Source organism: Engystomops pustulosus, chromosome 6, assembly GCF_040894005.1.
Source record: "Engystomops pustulosus chromosome 6, aEngPut4.maternal, whole genome shotgun sequence".
Lineage (NCBI taxonomy): Eukaryota > Metazoa > Chordata > Amphibia > Anura > Leptodactylidae > Engystomops > Engystomops pustulosus.
The window spans coordinates 39,393,282-39,408,530 of record NC_092416.1 but is presented as its reverse complement, the minus strand read 5'-3'; the positions used below and the strand labels follow the sequence as shown (position 1 = coordinate 39,408,530).

The 15,249-nt window shown below is 45.2% G+C and overlaps 2 protein-coding genes across 3 annotated transcripts in view; one reads left to right on the top strand and one right to left on the bottom strand.

The window, feature by feature from the left end:
* LOC140134943 (uncharacterized) overlaps positions 1 to 15,249 on the top strand; it is a 238,955-nt gene that overhangs the window by 151,572 nt on the left and 72,134 nt on the right. The window lies entirely within an intron of this gene.
* Positions 958 to 4,771, bottom strand: LOC140065653 (uncharacterized). The gene is made up of 10 exons (XM_072113231.1): positions 4,720 to 4,771; positions 4,582 to 4,615; positions 3,754 to 4,143; positions 3,280 to 3,318; positions 2,880 to 2,924; positions 2,564 to 2,656; positions 2,407 to 2,457; positions 2,144 to 2,200; positions 1,658 to 1,693; positions 958 to 1,147 (listed from the first exon to the last, which is right to left on the bottom strand). Exons 3-10 carry the CDS (start codon positions 4,140 to 4,142, stop codon positions 1,099 to 1,101), a joined length of 759 nt encoding a protein of 252 aa, XP_071969332.1. The 5' UTR covers position 4,143; positions 4,582 to 4,615; positions 4,720 to 4,771; the 3' UTR covers positions 958 to 1,098.

Here is a 15,249-nt window from a genome sequence, read left to right as displayed (position 1 = left end):
CTTCTGCACCTACATCAGCAGTTCCAGCTTCCACCACCAGAGGTGTCCAGGTGACAGGTCCAACCACTGCTGATTTCACCCAAGCTGATGATGTCCATGCTGCAGTTCCTGCTCCAGTGCGTGCAGCTATTGATCCTGATGATATTCCACAAGAGAAATAATTCCCTGATGGGCTGAAGCCCATAACAGGTGCTCTGTACATATTTTTGATTTTTTACTCCCCATTTGTTACAAAGTCAAGAGACTCTCCTTGAACTTGTCCCCAGTTGTGCTATGAAAGCACTCGTCTCTGCTGACTGTAGAACAACAGCATATCTGTAGGTTTTTTTCCTTCACCAAGGACTGTACCCAAAGGATGGACTCACTGCACTGATGTACTGATGAGCTCTCGATACACTAGTCGATACACTAGTGTAGCTTATTTATCTGTGTATTATTGTGTATTGATGTAAAATTGTCTGTTTTATTACTGCTCTCCATTTCTTCTGGTGTTATGAGATGGAGTGTGGTTTTGGTCTGAAGTACTTTATGACCTTATATTGAATATATTAAAAGTTATGTTTTAGTTAGCTTTAGTTCAACCTTCCCTAAACATTTTTTTTTGCTGGTGAATTTATGCTCAATTGAATTTTTTGTATTGTTCTCTTCTGTAACTAGTTTCAATAGTCTATTACTGAATACACATTAGTGCTTGATGAAGTCCCTAGGAGCATCCGGAACTAGATTGTCCCTTACGAGTATCTAACACAACACAATTTTCCCTCATCTCAGTATCTTGTATGATTATTCATTTGACAGAACACACACAGGTCTGCTGAATAAAACTCTGGAGATACTGGATGTGATGCAGATACATCTTGTGGGGGCTCCATGACAGCGAAACCAATATGATCGTCAGTGAACATTTTAAAATGTGATATAAAGGACGGAAAAACACCTTCATTTTATTTTAATGCTTTATTTTTTTTAAATTTATATAATGTGGTATAATTATTACTGAATGCAGTTAAGGAAGACACATCCAAATCCAAGTAATCTCTCGGGGTATTTGTTGATATATCAGGATGGTCTGCGGGAACCTCAGATCTCATGGTTCTTCTATTCTACTGTGTCTATACTGCTGCAACACAGGAGGAACCTGAGGAACCTGCAAGAGACAAGACCAAGAGACATTGGGGCACAGTTACTTACCCGGTCCGAGGAGTGTCCGATGATAATGCATTGTGCCGCGATTCACTAAGATCGTGCCCCGATATCCTGCATGTGTCGCTTCCCCGCTCAGGTTCACCGGAGTTCACCATCTTCTTCTTCATGGTGCATGTAAGTTCATTGTCTTGCAACACAATTTGAAAGTTAAATCACGCGCTCAGTCCGAATCAGTCCGATCGTCCAAGGGCCAGCCCCCCTATTTCTGTCGCACGGAAGCAGCGCAGCTTCGACACAATCCGATCGTGTGCAAAACAATCCCAGCGCAGACACTTGTTAAATACCTGTCAGACCCAAAACCAGCGCAAAGTCCGACGAAAGTGCGATCTGTAACCCTTAGTAAATAAGCCCCATTGTGACTGATGAGACTGGATGTGGAGACCCTCTACCATCAACTGAATATCGCCTCATAAGATAGAAGTAAAAAGAGTTTTAGCAGTCAGGTATTTACCTGGAAGGTCTTCCCTCTCCCCTGCTGCTGCTTCTGCTGCAGAAAAATAACATTTCATTATTAATATGTCATTACATAGGAACATACAGGGGAGACCCTGGTGCTAGAATATGTACACCCTGTCCCCTCCTGTCCAAGAAGAGAATTGATACACAATGGGGCTATATATTTTTTTAGATTTATATCTATTTATATATTCATTTGCAAGACTCTTTAAAGGGGCTTCCCACCAAACAACTTATGGCCTAACTTGCTGATCGGTGGAGGTCTCAGTGGGGAGACCCCCCACAGATCACAACAATGAGGGGTCCGATGGGGTCCCAGGTACCTCCGTCGGACACCTCGTCGCTCCCTGAGATTATTGGAGCAGATGGCCACGCATGACAGTTCTGCTCCATACATCTCTATGGAGCTGATGGAGATCTCCTATCCTGTGGATAGGGCCTAACTTGTTGGGAGAACCCCTTCAAGAGAAAAGTCACTTACCTCTTCTTTCTGCTGCTTTTCTGCAGACACTTTGGTCTCCACCACCTGCGTCTTGGCCTTAAAAGAAAAAAATAAGTAGATAAACCATCTCCATATCATGGAGGACGTGTCCCAGGATCAGTCTAGGAGGTTCTATATATTGATGTCGTTCTGGGTCATGTTCTGTGGATACTCAGAGTGGCAGAGCTCAACACAGAAAAATATGTGACCCCTATGTGCACTCCAGCAATATATATTAAGTCCTATTTCTTTTACATACTTACAGGGGAGACTCCTTGCTGGCCCCGGCCTCTATTACCTCCTGTCCTAAAGGTCTATAACAGAAAATATGGAGATCAATGTAGGATCATTATTATTAAGTATATATACGGTATATAGTCAGTATATAATCATTTTATAAAATCTGAGCTCTATACTCACCTTCTTGGACTCACTTCCTTCACCTCTACAATCACTTGCTCCTCCTCTTCCTGTGCTTCCTCCTCCTCTTCCTGTGCTTCCTCCTCCTCCTCGCTATATGATACAAAACATAAATGATTTCACTATTAATGAATCAGATTTTTCTCTAACCACAATTTGGTGCAGAATGTATGGAGACTGGATAAGAATTGTCTATAGTGTTTCCATATTCTTCCATATAACAGAATGGGATGAATCACAATAATCCACTGTGTGATTGTAACTGAAAAATGTTATTAATAAGATGTAACAAAGTTTGTGAGATCATAAAACTTACATGGTATCAAATGCAAATGGTTTTAACTTCATCACTGTTCTTATCCTAAAATAGAAAACACAGCGCTGGTTACTGGAACTGCCCCGTACATGTCCCTGATCTACCCCCCATGTCCCCCATATACCCCTCATGTCTCCCATATACCATTCATGTCCCACATATACCCCTCATGTCTCCCATATACCATTCATCTCCCACATATACCCCTCATGTTCCTCATATTCCCCTCATGTCTGCCATATGCCCCTCTTATGTCCTACTTAAAAACCTGGTTCCCATGATAGAAATTCACCAAGAATAATAAATATTAATAAAATGCATAATATATGAAGTACCAACAGAATTAACCCCTTCATATAAGTTCAGAATCTTATAGAGAATAGAAGTGTCATATAATTACCGTACTGGCTGGTCAGACATGGCCACTCGCCTCCACCACCTGTTGGGGAATATGATGAGAAACATGACATATACAGGTCAGGAGATGCTCGCTCATATACATGATACAATGTGACGTCACTATAAATTCCCATAGGAACAACCAATCAGATCATGTACAAGACCATTGCTCCTCTATGTGCTGTGTTACATCGGGATAGACATTGGGGTCTTCCTTCTATGGGTGTCTCATGTATGATGGTGACGCTGGGAAATATGAAGGTCACAAGATTATATGCTGCATATTATAGATTGGACTTTTCTCTACAAAAATTAAAGGAAATTAAAGGGGAAGTCGTTACCTATAGCAACTGATTTTATGTGTATAAAGCTCATTGGAAAATGCAAATTGTGATGTGGTCTGTTATATAGACAACTGCTGCAACTTTATGTCCTATCCTAAGTAAATAATGAAATTAGTGACAGATTTACTTACATCGCCATCTCCTCCTCCTCTACCTCCTTCTCATCATTACTTCCTTCCTGCCTGATGTAAATCACCTCCACTTCTGTCTCTTCCACCTCCTGCTCCTCATTATCTCCGATGTAACCCTCCTCTTCATCACTCTCTTCCTGCCTGATGTAAAACTCCTCCACTTCTGTCTCTTCCACCTCCTCCTCCTCTTCCTCTCCGATGTTACCCTCCTCTTTATCACTCTCGTCCTGCCTGATGTAAAACTCCTCCACTTCTGTCTCTTCCACCTCCTTCTCCTCGTCATCTCCGATGTAACCCTCCTCTTCATCAATCTCTTTCTGCCCGATGTAAATCACCTCCATCACCAACTCCTCCACCTCTGCCTCCTCAATCGCCTCGTAGTCATCCATTCTGTAAGAAAAAGGATAATTAGTGCCCAGAACATCCTCTATGATCTCTACACATGGAGACATGATGGACATCATCAACTTCTACCCAATATCTCAACCTAACATGTGAAGACTTTAAGATTCCCTCTATTTTTGGCTTGATTTTTCACCCTTTTACTATAACTGATCTTTAAGACCCCGATATGTAGCAACCATAGCGGACCTCTACAGCACCCAATGGTTCAGTCAAAGGTTCCTGAACCCAGAAAAGGTACCAAAGGGAACCCAAAATACAAATTACTATAAAACTACATTCAATATCCTTTCCTTCTATTCTATGAATAACTAACTATGGATAGTTATCAGCTATTATTAATTACAGAGGGACCTGTATACAGTGAGCTCCCCCTAGTGGTGGCTGGAGGAAGACATTGTACATTTACAGGAAAGATGAACTTACCACAATCTCACTCTATAACACACCAACACCAACTCTGCAACAGAGGCAAAAGAAAAGAAGTGGCCATTACTAAAAAGGAGGAGACATGATAGAAGAAAATGAAGGACAAAACAGGAGCTGAGGACACAGTGGACTTACCTCCAACGCCTACAACAAACCCTCAGAGGATTCTTAGTTCCGCAGCTTCTTATATACCTACATGATGTCATAATGTAGGAGGGAGGAGCCAGCAGCACAGCATTCCATGACATCATAAGCAGCAGAAACTTTTCTATAATGGTAAGGCAACCAATCAAAAAGCAGGATGATGTAAGGGGAGGAGCCAGCAGCACAACATTCTGTCACATTCTATCATCAATAAACTTTATTTACAGTGTTTTGTTTTACACCATATTATAGAAATATTGTCCCCGGCTGTTTTGCTATTGGTAATAAAAACAGAAAGAGTTGTTTCAGGGATTGTACATAAAAGTCTATGTACAATGGGAGGATTTTTATAGGGTTTATGTTACTCCTTCTGTTATTTCTTCATTTTCCTCATAATAAATATAGAAAACTTAAAAACTAGGAGAATATCCTGATGATAAATGAAGGACATGGAAACAAAGAGCAGATTATTGTATCAGATACATAGAAAAGTAAAGGACATTTACTATGAATTATTATCACTGACGTCTCCTCCATCGTTACTAGAGATGAGCGAACATACTCGTCCGAGCTTGATGCTCGATCGAGCATTAGCGTACTCGTAACTGCTCGTTGCTCGGACGAGTATTTCGCCCGCTCGAGAAAATGGCAGCTCCCGCCGTTTTGCTTTTTGGCGGCCAGAAACAGAGCCAATCACAAGCCAGGAGACTCTGCACTCCACCCAGCATGACGTGGTACCCTTACACGTAGATAGCAGTGGTTGGCTGGCCAGATCAGGTGACCCTGGGATAGACTAGCCGCTGCCCGCGCTGCTCGGATCATTCTGTGTCTGGATGCCGCTAGGGAGAGAGCTGCTGCTGCTCAGGGAAAGCGTTAGGGTGTTCTATTAGCTTACTGTTAGGCAGGAGTGATTCTCCAAGAACCCAACAGCCCTTCTTAGGGCTACAATAACGTTATAATTTTTTTTTTTTTTTATTTGCAGCTAGTACCATATTGTGAGGAATTAGCAGGGGGACTTGCTACCGTTGTGTTTAGCTCTTAGTGACACACATATCCACCTCAAACACCAAAGTGGGAAAATTTATTAGGGGTTTGAGTAGAATTAGGCACAGTCTGCCAGTTTCTTTTTATTTTACGTTTATTTTTTTCATAACTCAGCGTCATCTCATCTGGCATAGTAGTGTGCTGTAATACTTGGCTAGAAAATAGCCATAGGAGAATACAAACGTCTTAATTACGCCTGCAGTAGCGTTATATATATTTGATTTCTGGTTGATCTGCTGGTGGCTGTACTTGCTGCAGTGCATCTACTATCAAATTGGGAGCAATTTGGAGTCAGACTTGCGACCACTGTGTTTTAGTGACGCACATATCCATCGCAAAGACCGAAGTGGGAAAATTTATTAGGGCCCGGGGTTGTATTTCAATTAGGCACAGTCTGCCAGTTTCTTTTTATTTTACGTTTATTTTTTTCATAACTCAGCGTCATCTCATCTGGCATAGTAGTGTGCTGTTATACTTGGCTAGAAAATAGCCATAGGAGAATACAAACGTCTTAATTACGCCTACAGTAGCGTTATATATATTTGATTTCTGGTTGATCTGCTGGTGGCTGTACTTGCTGCAGTGCATCTACTATCAAATTGGGAGCAATTTGGAGTCAGACTTGCGACCACTGTGTTTTAGTGACGCACATATCCATCGCAAAGACCGAAGTGGGAAAATTTATTAGGGCCCGGGGTTGTATTTCAATTAGGCACAGTCTGCCAGTTTCTTTTTATTTTACGTTTATTTTTTTCATAACTCAGCGTCATCTCATCTGGCATAGTAGTGTGCTGTAATACTTGGCTAGAAAATAGCCATAGGAGAATACAAACGTCTTAATTACGCCTACAGTAGCGTTATATATATTTGATTTCTGGTTGATCTGCTGGTGGCTGTACTTGCTGCAGTGCATCTACTATCAAATTGGGAGCAATTTGGAGTCAGACTTGCGACCACTGTGTTTTAGTGACGCACATATCCATCGCAAAGACCGAAGTGGGAAAATTTATTAGGGCCCGGGGTTGTATTTCAACTAGGCACAGTCTGCCATTTCCTTTTTTATTTTACGTTTATTTTTTTCATAACTCAGCGTCATCTCATCTGGCATAGTAGTGTGCTGTAATACTTGGCTAGAAAATAGCCATAGGAGAATACAAACGTCTTAATTACGCCTACAGTAGCGTTATATATATTTGATTTCTGGTTGATCTGCTGGTGGCTGTACTTGCTGCAGTGCATCTACTATCAAATTGGGAGCAATTTGGAGTCAGACTTGCGACCACTGTGTTTTAGTGACGCACATATCCATCGCAAAGACCGAAGTGGGAAAATTTATTAGGGCCCGGGGTTGTATTTCAATTAGGCACAGTCTGCCAGTTTCTTTTTATTTTACGTTTATTTTTTTCATAACTCAGCGTCATCTCATCTGGCATAGTAGTGTGCTGTAATACTTGGCTAGAAAATAGCCATAGGAGAATACAAACGTCTTAATTACGCCTACAGTAGCGTTATATATATTTGATTTCTGGTTGATCTGCTGGTGGCTGTACTTGCTGCAGTGCATCTACTATCAAATTGGGAGCAATTTGGAGTCAGACTTGCGACCACTGTGTTTTAGTGACGCACATATCCATCGCAAAGACCAAAGTGGGAAAATTTATTAGGGCCCGGGGTTGTATTTCAACTAGGCACAGTCTGCCATTTCCTTTTTTATTTTACGTTTATTTTTTTCATAACTCAGCGTCATCTCATCTGGCATAGTAGTGTGCTGTAATACTTGGCTAGAAAATAGCCATAGGAGAATACAAACGTCTTAATTACGCCTACAGTAGCGTTATATATATTTGATTTCTGGTTGATCTGCTGGTGGCTGTACTTGCTGCAGTGCATCTACTATCAAATTGGGAGCAATTTGGAGTCAGACTTGCGACCACTGTGTTTTAGTGACGCGCATATCCATCGCAAAGACCGAAGTGGGAAAATTTATTAGGGCCCGGGGTTGTATTTCAACTAGGCACAGTCTGCCATTTCCTTTTTTATTTTACGTTTATTTTTTTCATAACTCAGCGTCATCTCATCTGGCATAGTAGTGTGCTGTAATACTTGGCTAGAAAATAGCCATAGGAGAATACAAACGTCTTAATTACGCCTACAGTAGCGTTATATATATTTGATTTCTGGTTGATCTGCTGGTGGCTGTACTTGCTGCAGTGCATCTACTATCAAATTGGGAGCAATTTGGAGTCAGACTTGCGACCACTGTGTTTTAGTGATGCACATATCCATCGCAAAGACCGAAGTGGGAAAATTTATTAGGGCCCGGGGTTGTATTTCAACTAGGCACAGTCTGCCATTTCCTTTTTTATTTTACGTTTATTTTTTTCATAACTCAGCGTCATCTCATCTGGCATAGTAGTGTGCTGTAATACTTGGCTAGAAAATAGCCATAGCAATAGGATAGCATCGTTTGGTTTTAAAAACTAAAAAACACAAAAAAAAAAAAAAAAAAAAAAAAAAAAATACAAGTTATAACTCTCATTTTCAAAATGTTTAACCCGAGGGCTAGGGGTAGAGGACGAGGGCGGGGACGTGGGCGTCCAACTACTGCAGGGGTCAGAGGCCGTGGTCCTGGGCGGGGTGAGACACCACCTGCTTATGAGGGAGCAGGGGAACGCCGCAGAGCTACACTCCCTAGGTTCATGTCTGAAGTTACTGGGACTCGTGGTAGAGCACTGTTGAGGCCAGAACAGTGCGAACAGGTGATGTCGTGGATTGCCGACAATGCTTCGAGCAATTTGTCCACCAGTCAGTCTTCCACGCAGTCCACCCATGTCACCGAAATCGGCACTCCTCCAGCTCCTGCACCTCAGCCTCCTCCCCCCCAGTCTGCCCCCTCCCAGCAAAATTTGCCATTTGAACCGGCATACTCTGAGGAACTGTTTTCTGGACCCTTCCCACAGTCACAAACCACTTGTCCGGTTGCTGATGAGCAATTTTCCGATGCCCAGGTTTTCCACCAGTCGCAGTCTGTGGGTGATGATGACCTTGTTGACGTAGTGGAAGAAGTGTGTAAAGAGGTGTCCGACGATGAGGAGACACGGTTGTCAGACAGTGGGGAAGTTGTTGTCAGGGCAGGAAGTCCGAGGGGGGAGCAGACTGAGGGATCGGAGGATGATGAGGTGACAGACCCAAGCTGGGTTGAGAGGCCGGGTGAACACAGTGCTTCTGAGACGGAGGAGAGTCCTCGACCAGAACAGGTTGGAAGAGGCAGTGGTGGGGCCAGACGGAGAGGCAGGGCCAGAGCTGGTGCATCAGCGCCAAATGTGTCAACTAGTGAAGCTCCCGTGGCGAGGGCTCCTGCGGCGAGGGCTAGATTTTCAGAAGTCTGGAGGTTCTTTAAGGAAACACCGGATGACCGACGGACTGTGGTGTGCCACATTTGCCAAACCAGGATCAGCAGGGGTTCCACCACTACTAGCTTAACTACCACCAGTATGCGCAGGCATATGAATGCTAAACACCCCACTCAGTGGCAACAAGCGCGTTCACCTCCGGCCGTGCACACCACTGCTCCTTCCCCTGTGTCAGCTGATAGTCAGCCCCCTGCCCAGGACCCTGCCACAAAAACCCCATCGTCACCTCCACGATCCTCCACAGCATCCACCAGCGTTCAGCTCTCCATACCCCAGACGCTGGAGCGGAAACGCAAATATAGTGCAACCCACCCGCACGCCCAAGCCCTTAATGTGCACATTTCCAGATTGCTAAGCCTGGAGATGCTGCCCTATAGGCTAGTAGAGACCGAGGCCTTTCGCAGCCTCATGGCGGCGGCCGCCCCTCGGTATTCGGTCCCCAGCCGCCACTACTTTTCCCGATGTGCCGTCCCAGCCCTGCACCAGCACGTGTCAGACAACATAATCCGTGCCCTGACCAACGCCGTTTCTGACAAGGTCCACCTGACCACGGACACGTGGACGAGTGCTGCCGGGCAGGGCCACTATATATCTCTGACGGCACATTGGGTTAACTTGGTGGAGGCTGGGACCGAGTGTGACCCTGCGGCTGGTCATATACTGCCGACGCCGAGGATTGCGGGGCCTACCTCGGTCCAGGTGTTTGAGGCCTACTATGCCTCCTCCTCCTCCCACCCCTCCTCCACCTCCTCCTCCGAACGACCATCCGTGGGCATGGCGCCATCAGTCGGTAGCTCTAGGCACAGCACAGATGCTGCCACTCTCAGGGCAGCGCAGCGCCGCCTCCAACTGCCCGCTCACCGACTGTTGTGCGACGTGCCCACGAGGTGGAATTCAACACTGACCATGTTATCCAGAGTTTACCAGCAGCGCCGAGCGATTGTAGACTGCCAGATGTCAACTTCCACCAGAACTGGTAGTCAGGTCAGTCAGCTTCCTCAAGTCTACAATGAGGAGTGGACGTGGATGTCTGATATCTGTCAGGTGCTGAGTAACTTTGAGGAGTCAACACAGATGGTCAGTGGCGATGCCGCCATCATCAGCCTCACCATCCCGCTGCTTGGCCTGTTGAAAAACTCTCTGGTCAGCATGAAGTCGGAAGCTTTGCGCTCCTCACAAGAGACAGGGGAAGAAGATTCCCTTGTTGATAGCCAAAGCACCCTTAGGTCTGTTTCTCAGCGCATATCGGAGGAGGTGGAGGTGGAGGAGGATGAGGAGGAAGAGGAGGAGAATGTTGGCGAGACACAAGAGGGGACCATTGTTGAGTCCTACACTGTTGAGCGTGTATGGGCAGAAGAAGAGGAGTTGGAGGAGTTGGAGGAGGAGGAAATGGACAGTCAGGCCAGTGAGTGGAGTGAATTCTTACGCGTTGGTACTCTGGCGCATATGGCAGATTTCATGCTAGGCTACCTATCCCGTGACCCTCGCGTTCAAAGAATTTATTCCAGCACCGATTACTGGGTGTTCACTCTCCTGGACCCACGGTACAAGCAAAATCTTTCCACTCTCATCCCTGGAGAGGAAAGGAGTGTGAGAATGCATGAATACCAGCAGGCCCTGGTGCACAAGCTGAAACAGTATTTCCCTTCTGACAGCGCTAGCGGCAGAGTGCGTAGTTCTGCGGGACAAGTAGTGAGGGAGAGTAGGCGAGCAGGCAGCTTGTCCAGCACTGGCAAGGGTACGCTTTACAAGGCTTTTGCCAGCTTTATGTCACCCCAGCAAGACACTGTCACCTGTCCCCAGTCTCGGCAGAGTAGGGCTGATCTTTACAGAAAGATGGTGAGGGAGTACGTAGCTGACCATACCATCGTCCTAAATGATCACACAGCTCCCTACAACTACTGGGTTTCAAAGCTGGACATGTGGCACGAACTGGCGCTCTACGCCTTGGAGGTTCTTGCCTGCCCTGCCGCTAGCGTCTTGTCAGAGCGGGTTTTCAGTGCAGCTGGTGGCATCATCACCTATAAGCGTACACGCCTGTCGACTGACAGCGCTGACAGGCTGGCGCTTATCAAGATGAATAAAGCATGGATTTCTCCTAATTTCAAATCTCCAGCAGGTGAAGGAAGCTCAACCTGAATAATTTATCCACTCCTCCTCCTCCTCATTTTCCTCCTTCTCCTCCTCTTTCTACAGTAAAGCAGAGGAAACTGGCTGTTTTTTGACAGGGCCCACTGGCTCTAGGTATAGTACTTTATGCATTTAATTTTTCTGGAGGGCCACCGACACGGTCCTCTGTTTTAAACAATTTTTGGGAGTGCCACATACAGGCACTCAATCTATTCAATTTTTCTGGAGGGCCACCTTTCCGGTCCTCTGTTTTAAACAATTTTTTGGGACTGCCACATACAGGCACTCAATCTATTCCATTTTTCTGGAGGGCCACCTACCTGCTCCTCTGGTTTAAAAACTTTTTTGGACTGCCACATACAGGCACTCAATCTATTCCATTTTACTGCAGGGCCACCTACCTGCTCCTCTGGTTTGAAAAATTTTTTGGACTGCCACATACAGGCACTATCCAAATTGAATTGTCTCCATAGCAGCCTCCACACGTTGTCTCCATTGCTACCTCCAAAAGTCGTCCATATAGCTGCCTCCATACATCGTCCCTTTATCAAACGAGGTTTGTCAGGCCGAAATTTGGGTTGTTTTCATGGATTCCACATCAAAGTTGTTAACTTTGTCGCCACCCTGCTGTGTTATCCACAAAATACACTGGCAAACTTTTACCATTTACGGATATTATCTGTTTACATTCCCCTCACCCGCCATATCCTAAACTTATAAGAACGCTACTACACTTGATCTTATACAGAAGGTTCTTAGAAGTGCTGTTTGGGGAGTAGCCTAGAGACAGGGGCTTGGATTGGCGAAAGCTCACCTGGCAGCGGAGCGCCAGCTCCATGCGCATCATGCGCTTCTTGCGCATCTGTTTACATTCCCCTCACCCGCCATATCCCAAACTTATAAGAACGCTACTACACTTAACTTGGTGCAGGCTGGGACCGAGTCTGACCCTGGGGCTGGTCATATACTGCCGACGCAGAGGATTGCGGGGCCTACCTCGGTCCAGGTCTCAAAGGCCTACTATACCTCCAAATCCTCCCACCCCTCCTCCACCTCCTCCTCCTCCGAATTACCATCCGTGGGCATGGCGCCATCAGTCGGTAGCTCTAGGCACAGCAGCAGTGCCGTTGCTAAGCGACAGCAGGCGGTGCTCAAACTGCTGAGCCTAGGTGATAAAAGGCACACCGCCCAAGAGCTATTGCAGGGCATTCCACATCAAACTTGTTAACTTTGTCGCCACCCTGCTGTGTAAGCCACAAAATATACTGGAAAACTTTTTTCATTTACGGATATTATTTCAGCGCTTCTTGCGCAGATGTGTACATTCCCCTCACCCGCCATATCCCAAACTTATAAGAACGCTACTACACTTGATCTTATCCGAAAGGTTCTTAGAAGTGCTGTTTGGGGAGTAGCCTAGAGACAGGGGCTTGGATTGGCGAAAGCTCGCCTGGCAGCGGAGCGCCAGCTCCATGCCAAGAACCAACTAACATAGTTTTAACTGCAGCACCTTTAATCTACTACTAGTTCACTGCCTCCATACATCGTCCCCTTATCAAACGAGCTGTGTCAGGCAGAATTTTGGATTGTTTTCATGGCTTCCATGTTAACTTTGTCGCCACCCTGCTGTGTAATCCACAAAATATACTGGCAAACTTTTATCATGTACCAATATTATTTGAGAGCTTCTTGCTCACCTCCTTTGGTTCCTCTCTGCTACCCATTGGTTTGAAGCCTGAGTCCAATTAGGGTATGTCGCCATGCCACTCTCTAGCCTGCTGCCGCTGCCTCTGCATGCCGTCCCCTATAGTGTCAGGGTCAATTATTGGATGTTTTAGATGCTATCTAGCTTCATTCTGTCACTCTGTCATGGCCATGCTGTTGCCCATAATTTTGGCATAATGGTGCATTTAAGCAGCCTCAGAGGCATCCATGCATGCTGCCCCTGCTGTTTCCTGTCCATTTCCGTGGTGTTTCCATCCTTTTCTGAGGTTCCCAGGTGTTTGGCCAAGCTTCCCTGTGCAGAGCCTTGGTCCCCTTGAAAAATGCTCGAGTCTCCCATTGACTTCAATGGGGCTCGTTACTCGAAACGAGCACTCGAGCATCGGGAAAAGTTCGTCTCGAATAACGAGTACCCGAGCATTTTAGTGCTCGCTCATCTCTAATCGTTACCTAAAGCGACAGCACAAAGCAGGAGGAGAAATATCTGCTTCGTACTTTATATCTCTCCTACTAAGCAGATATCAGTGTTGTATTATCTCTGACCGGATTCATCATTATACCAATTCTATAAACTACTTCTGCTACAATATTTCCAAGTAGGCAAAACCTGTAACAGATCGTGTTCTATCTGGAGACTTTGGTTACAATTTAGTTACAACTTATCACAAAGTTATATGTATAGAACTACTTTTGCAAAAAATGACTCCTAGTGGTAGGTATAAATATTCATCAAGATTTAAAGGAAATCTACTACTTACTTTTTAAACTAAACATTTGTTATACGGATCCAGGAACTGATCTTGGCTTATACTGTAAATAAGCATTTTCTGCAAGAAAAAAAAATGATTCTAAGATTATGTAAATTATCCTCTTGCCGTAGCACAGACGGCTCGGCACTCTGGTATTATCTTAAAATGCACGCCTGTAGCATGGATGTCACAGCATAGCCTGCCCCCCCTTACCCTTCTTGTTTTAAGTGTGGGCATAATGGGGGTTATTTACTAAGGTTCTGAATCACGCATTTTCGTCGGGTTTACTGAATATTTTCGTTTTGCGCCAAATTGCCCAGGGATTTTGGCGCACGCGATCGGATTGTGGCGCATCAGCGCCGGCTTTCACGTGACAGAAAAGGCGGGGGGGCGTGGCCATCGGGGCACATTTAATTACCCAGTCCTGTCGCAATCCAGCGGCGTGTTCTCCGGCGATTCACTGAGGTCCTGTGCCCGATGTCCACCAGGTGTCGCTGCTGCGCCGAGGTCCACCGTAGTTCACCTGCTTCTTCTCGGTGCATGTGAGTGATTGATTTTGCAACACACTTGGTTTTTTAAATTACGTGTTTTTTCCGAATCTGTTCGGTATTCCGACGGCCACGCCCCCAATTTCTGTCGCGTGAAATCGGATCGCGTGCCAAAATCCTGGTGGAATTTGTCGCAAAATGGAAAAAGTTGGGAAACCCAACGAAAGTGCAGCCGTGGAGCCCTTAGTAAATGAGCCCCAATGTGTGCAAGTGCTGTGTATCTATTTGTCTTAAGAAGTTTGTTTCTAACATCACTTGTGAAAGCTTCAATATCAAACACTTCCTCAATTATAGCTCCAATTATGTAAATGACAGTACCTTGGCGTAAGGTACAACCACGGAGGAAATGTTTGCATATACACAGACATAACATCGAGAATGGATTCCTCCAACACAGCATCTGGAGACATGCAGCAATGTACCACAAATGTGATTATAAAGAATCTAATATTAAACCGGTTGAACACATTGCTCCCTCTGTATTACACCTCTTTTGCGCACCAGGACATACTATTACATCCTGGTGCTGCTGGGGATATATGCTGCACCTGTTACTTCCGTTGTCGGTGCTGTCATTGTAGGGACCCACTACAACAAGGTCACAGTTAAGTGGTTGGTGGGCTTATACATTTTGATCAAAATGTAACTAAGAACCTCGATTTGGTTATATAATGTAACCTAGCGGCAGTAGATTATTGTGTGATGTGTGGATGTGCGGTCCAGTACTTTTTCTTCCCATGTTTGTTTAGTACATTCTATTCCTTCATTTATTTATTTATTTTTTTGCCTGGTTCCAGCACTACGCCCCATCCGACCCAAGTATTTTTAAATTAGCAGGAGAGTGCATATAGGGGCCGCCTACTTCCTCTCAGCCAGCGTCTGAGACCACATGGAACAGTGAGTATTCAACACCTG